Genomic DNA, 6,629 nt, shown 5'->3' on the forward strand with positions numbered 1-6,629 from the left:
TTCTCACCAATATATAGAGAACCCTATCTTTGGATAGATTTATTTGTACTGATTGAGCCAAAATTTGAGATTGTGATTTCTATTCCGTTGACTCCATTGTTATGTTCTTTGTGAAACTCTATACAATCAAGATTTTGTGATCTTCTGTTTGTTAGAGATCCACCTTCACCGCACCAATTGATAACAGGTGGGAAAATTCCGATCAACGTCCGTCCCTGTGGGGGGCGTCGTTGGGTTCGACGGGGGGAAGCTCCGATGCCAAAGTCAGTAAGGAAGATCAAGAGAGCAAACTGAATTGACAAAGGTTGTGAGAATGTGTACCTTGATAGCCTAGGGATGTAGGCTATATATAGCTAAGAAGTCGTAACCTTCAGCAACTAGAAGGTCTCCATTAATGCTCCATTAATGGCGGTTACAGGTTATCTTTAACCTGGCGGTTAGCTAATTGATAGCTCATGAATGGTCTTTATGGCCGAGTCGGCGGTTTGCCGTTACTGTGATGAATCAGGTGAAAGAGGAGATTCGCCTCATAGGTTCGCCAGCGGATCTCACTGAGCTGAACCGTGGAGATCCGCCATCCGATTCTTCTTGCGACGTTCTCAAGGTGAATATCCCTTTTGGTCCTTGGGATAATATTCTGTCAGTAAGATGAATATCCCTTTTCGTATTCTTTGATCCGTCAAGGCGTATGTACGCTCTCCTTGAGAGCTATGGCGGGTCTCCGCTACTCGCTCTCATCGGGCGTATCTCGTTATGGCGTATCTCGCCATGGTCCACGTGGCGTGGCATAATGCTAGAGACTCCTTCCTTTTCCTCATTATTTGCATATTCTCCCCTGCATTAATTATCATTAATTCCATATTAATCATTTATAAATATCTCTTTTAGAAGGAATAATGGTTTGCCATTATTTCTATTAATTTTCCCTTATTCCTTATTCAAGAATAATTTGGGTTGTTATCAACCCTTTATCTGATTAAATAGATGACAACTAATTAGTTATTTAATTGCGCAGTGGATATATGCCTCCGAAATATGCAATTTATGGGCAAATCTCAACAAAATCTGATGTATTTAGCTTTGGTGTGCTTGTTCTGGAAATCATAATTGGTCAAAAGGTTAGTCGTTTTGGCCATAGCGAAGTGAATGCTGAGAATCTTCTAACCTATGTAAGTAGAATATCTTATATACTACTAATTAATGTTGTTTACCTTTTCTTTTAAAAGGAAGTTTCATTGATGTGGCTCAATAGAAAAAAAGGTTAAAATTAAAATATGAAATTAAAACTCGGGACATTAGAGAAAACATGAGATAAAAAATTAAAACGAGATGATTGGCAAAGGCACGAGCCACCTGGTTAGCTTGCCTATGAATAAACTAGACTGAGTAAGGCTATATTCTTCTTACCCGGACGGAATTGAATTCTATTGAACTCAACTAAAATTACTGATACTGAAATGAAGTGAAAAAAAAAATCTAAGACCCGTCGTGGACTAAGCAAATCTCTGAAGTTGGAGTGATCTTCATTGCCAGTCTAAATAACATTTTCCACAATCTTGACATATCCAATTCGAAAACAACCCTTTGAAGACCTTAGTCTCTAACCCATTCCATAGTCAAGACAAGAGCAAGAGCTTCTCCTTCTTTTACTGGCACCATTTTGTGAATCATTGTCATTTTGTGAAACATTTTATTGTCACATTTTCTCGTTTCTGTTTCTCCAAAGACTCCACAAACACATAAAAAAATTCCAGAGTCCACAGCAGACGACCTTTTGATGCTCGAGAATATGAAATGCCTAAAGCTGTCTGCATTCCGATTTATATGGGCGATTAAATTTCCTAAACCTGCAAATCACGAGACTTCTCTCACAATTTTGCATTCGATGAAGAGATGCAATAAATCTTCGATGTCCCCGGTTACAGAAAATGCAGTGGCTTTCGACCTCTATATCCTTCTGAACTAGATTCATACTAGTTGGTAAGCAATTACGACCCACCTTCCAAGCAAAAACATGAACCTTGTTAGCAGGGGGAATCCAGTATGGGGGCACCGGGACAGTTGCCCCCACTGACATTTGTATTTTTTTTAAAACCCATGTATTAATTTTGAAGTTTTAGAACTTGGCCCCTTCATCAACGGAGGTTTAGAGTTTATTGGTTCTATAATTGAGGATGAAGAATGGTTTTAAATTTAATATTTTCTTTTTACTTTTTTTTAATTCTGTTTTAAAGCAAAATGACGTCGTTTTATTTAATTAGAACTACGTCGTTTTGTTTACAATAAAAATAAAAAATAAAAAGCAAATATTTAAATGTAAAACTAAATAGGTACTAAAACAAACCATCGGTCTTTCTTACTCTTTAATCTCTTTAGTCCTTCTTCCTAAATTCCTTTTTCTTCTTAAGCCTAAATTGAAATCCTTAATCCTAACTAAAATTAAATCAAAATCGGCAGTCAATCCCTCCGTAGTCAGATCGTTGATCGTTGGTCCGCACTCCATCTCCGATTTTTGCCTCTCTGCTTTGGTATTTTTTTTGCTCCTACTTGAATTTTGATTTTATATTTCAACTACTATTTTACTTAAATTTAAGCTTTGATCTCTGGTTTTTATTAATTATTATTTTTTGGATAAAAATTATTTTATTTGTATTGTTTGCCTCCATGGGGAAGAAATCCTGAATTCACCCCTGCTAGGAATATCCACCTTCCAAATTGATTTCGAGTTACCGTGCACATGGAATTGATCCAAAGCGTCCATAGAAACGACCATTTTATAGGCAATTTTGACAGAGTAAATGCATGAAGGATTAACTGAAAATGTAACATTCTGTAATTTTATAGAGAGTATTTTTATAAATAAAAGTCATAATATATATTAGGGTAATTAATTTATTAGTCCCTATATTTTGACAAAACACACTGTTTAGTCCCTGTATTTTCAAAAACACACACTAAAGTCCCTAACGTTTTTCTCGGTGAACTGTTTAGTCCCTAATGTTTTTCTTGGTGAACTGTTTAGTCCCTGCCGTTAGACTCTCATGAAGATTCTGTTAGTCAATTTGGATTTGTGTTCTTCTTTTCCTTTATTTTGCTTTCCTTTAAACTCTAATGCATCTGAAATCAACTTTGAGTGTTCTTGTTCTTAATTTTCTTCTTAATCGTTCAAATTCGTAAGCGTTGAGTCTGTTCTTTTTATTGTTCTCCATGCAAATAGCTTCTTCTTCTAAATTGGATTACTCTTCTGAAGTTTGAAGGTAAATAGTAAAGGGTAATTTAGTCATTTCCGAAGTCATAAACGGTAAAAAATGTAACAAACAGACGGAAGGACTAAACAGTTCACTGAGAAAAAGGTTAGGGACCTTACCATGTGTTTTTGAAAATACAGGGACTAAACAGTGTGTTTTGTCAAAATATAGGGACTAATAAATTAATTACCCTATATATTATAATTATAACATTATAAATTAAAATTTATTAAAAAATTTATTACGGGACCGTTAATTAATTAATTATTAATTATTATTATTATTATTTTAAAAAATAAAAGGAGAAGCTGGGGCGGGGAAGAGGAGGAGGGTTTTTAGGCAAAACCAAAACTTTTCATGTGGGATGCGCAGCTTTTGTGCTTTTTCCCTTTCAATCTAATTTCGTTCATGACTCCTTATTTCAATCACTTCTTAGAACGAAAATTATACCATTAAATTTATTGTTTCACGAGAAACATTTAAAGACCAATATTGATATTTTTCTGAGCAAAAAGTATGATGATTAGAGCGGGTATTTTCACCGGAAAAATGTTAGATCTCGACCTTTTAGCCGATTTTAGTTGTGAAAGGGGTGTATTTTTGGACTCCCTTGAACGTTGGCTATCTTCTAGTAGTCTCGGTTCGCATTCCTGACAACTCCGACGAACTTTCGGCGATCGACCACCGCACTCCGGAGAGACTCTGGGGAACAAGCGAAGGTTCTATTAATTAGCGTTTTGGAACGAGAGGCAAACTTAATTGTTTATGTTTTATGTGATTGTCTATTGATATATTATCATAGAATAATAAAATAAATGTTGAGTATTTGGTTATCATTTGATTTGTGTTATTTATAGCTATAGTGATTTGAGGAGTGAAATTTAAAATGTTCATTGTAGAATTGAATTTATTAATAGAAGGTTTTGTTTCTCTTAAGATCGGGTTGCTCATGTATTTATCTATCAAGATAATTAGTTACGAAATTATCCCATGGTAGAAGGGGAATGTATATGAGTTCAGAAAATTATGAATTACGAAATTGTGTTGGATTATGTTTGAGTTAGAACAAAACATAAATAGCTAGCTTAAGTGGATAGGTATAATGGTCTGAAGGTTTGTTGATACGGTAATCGTATACACCTGTCTTGAAAGATGAGACGATAGGGTGTTATTAAATTTTGGATTGGACTTGGTACTGTATCTTGCAAGATTAGACGATAGCAGTACCGTTATAAAAGTACTTATATTATGAAGTCTCAAGGTTGTGTGTCTTGCAAGAGTAGACGATAACGCATACCTATTTTGATGTTAAATACCATAAGACCATTAGACATATTTCACTTAGGTTTAGCTAGGGCCCTTAAAATAAATATAATAACCTTAGAGTATTATGTGTAATAAAGAGTCCGGTTTGGAATGTGACCTATCTAATTTTAATGATTTCATGATATATAATATATATGAACTGTATGTGTATATGTATATATATAAATATTCCTAATTATACTTATTGGGTGGACAGCTCACCCATTGTCATGTTAAAATTTCAGGCTAGGTTCAGATGTTCTCCTATTTACTAGATTTTCAAGTTTACCCTGCATTCAGGCTGACCACCACAACCGTCTCCTTCACATTAGCAAATTTCATAGACATTCATTAGGATTTATTATATTATTGGATTTGATTATTTGCTTAATTTTAAGTGAATATTATTAACAAGTTAAATTGTTTGGCTGATTATTTAATTCTTAGGTTATGAGATTTTGGTAGAAGGTAGTAAATAAGAAGCATTTATATTGGTGTTTGTGCTTAATTATGATAATTTCTTGGTTTCTATGTGTTTTCAATGTGACCCGAGACAGGGGTTACAGAAAACTCCAAATACTTCTCTAAATCGAGTTAACACCCAGTATTAATCGGGTTCCAAACACCTAGAATAAAAGAAATAGCATTCGCTAGCTTTCTAGCGACATAAAACCCGATTTGGCAAAGTTAATCCCTTGTCAGGAGGCTTTCTCATACTCCAGCAACAAGTTCTTTATTACCATGCACTCAACTATATCAGTTTGAAAGGATAAGAATCATCAACAAATAAGAGGTGGAAGATTTAATAAGAGATATTTTCTGTTTTTTAACAATATCCATTAATGAAAGATTTAATCTGATATATTTTCTCAATTGTTCATCTTATGAATTTAAACAGCCAGCAGACCCGCGCCTTTTTCTCGGCTGTGTGACTTTAGGCCGGATAAATAGTTGTTTTTTATTTTTCAAATCATAATTTAGCTTTATTTCTAAACAATAATTTTTTGTCTCTTTAATCAGGCTTGGAGAAATTGGAATGAAGGAACGCCATAGGATGTGATAGATAAAATATCATTGAGTGACGGTTCAACAGAAGAAATGATAAGATGTATTCATATTGCTTTACTGTGTGTTCAAGAAGATTTGGGAAAAAGACCAGCTATGGCTTCCATTGTGAAAATGCTTAGCAGTCCCTCTTTCTCCCTTCCAATGCCTTCGAAACCTGCTTATTTCATGAGCACTATAGATGAATTTGAAGCACAACAATCACTTGAATTTCAATTATTCACCACCGATCAATCGGTAAATGAGATTTCAATAACGGATCAAGGCCCTGGATGATATTTTTAATAGTGGAACGCTGTAGCGAATTTATTTGATCTGTTTTCTTACTAATTTCATTTCTTTTTATGTTATTTTCAGATGTGGTATTTTTAGATTTCAATAGGAATTTATTATTCTTTTCCCAATTTTAATCTTTATATGTTTATTATATAAACAATGTTGTTTTTGATGAAGTACCATTATTGGTATGTTTTCACCATTGGATGATGAATTATAAAATTAATCCAATGGTAAAAACACACAAAGTAAGACTTACTTTATAAAAAAACAAAGTAAGCATAACCTTTGTTTGTTTTTAGGGTTAAGGTTTTCCATAATTTTGTTATCATTACTGTAAATTCATATTAAATTTTTTTACCTTTTTCCAATCACGTCATATTTTTTCATTTTTATTCATTTCTATTTGTATTTTTTTTTCGGATTAATATTACAATCAGAAGTTGTAAGACAACTCACTTTGGTCCGTTAGATTGATTATATATATATATATATATATATGGGTGAGATCCAGCGTGACAATGTCTTAAGTTGTGACAATGAGTTTATTGTGTGACTTAACAAAACTACGTAGTTTTGATGATCATTAAAAAAGGAAGGTGACAAATTGGTAAATAAAATGAAAGAAAAGATAGAGAAAATTATTTTATTTCTTTTCTTTAAAATACATTTTTTCGACATCTCTAACATCGTTTTTCGAAAATACATTTCTTTTCTAAATTATACGGTCATTTT

General features: G+C 33.5%; 1 protein-coding gene across 6 annotated transcripts in view; it reads left to right on the forward strand.

The window, feature by feature from the left end:
• LOC136222241 (putative cysteine-rich receptor-like protein kinase 30) overlaps positions 1 to 5,761 on the forward strand; it is a 28,566-nt gene extending 22,805 nt beyond the window's left edge. Inside the window, exons 6-7 of one of the 6 annotated variants that reach the window (XR_010685560.1) lie at positions 1,016 to 1,169; positions 5,574 to 5,713. Coding sequence is in view for 5 of the 6 variants with exons in the window: in XM_066009793.1 (XP_065865865.1) it covers positions 1,016 to 1,169; positions 5,574 to 5,606 (187 nt within the window). In the remaining variant the exon portion in view is untranslated. Of the gene's footprint in view, positions 1 to 1,015; positions 1,170 to 2,457; positions 2,487 to 5,573 lie in introns of those variants that run through there. The other 5 variants (XM_066009795.1, XM_066009794.1, XM_066009793.1 and 2 more) reach the window with 5 other exon arrangements.
• The last annotated feature ends 868 nt before the right edge of the window (positions 5,762 to 6,629 follow it).

The sequence above is a fragment of the Euphorbia lathyris genome, chromosome 3, assembly GCF_963576675.1.
Source record: "Euphorbia lathyris chromosome 3, ddEupLath1.1, whole genome shotgun sequence".
NCBI lineage: Eukaryota > Viridiplantae > Streptophyta > Magnoliopsida > Malpighiales > Euphorbiaceae > Euphorbia > Euphorbia lathyris.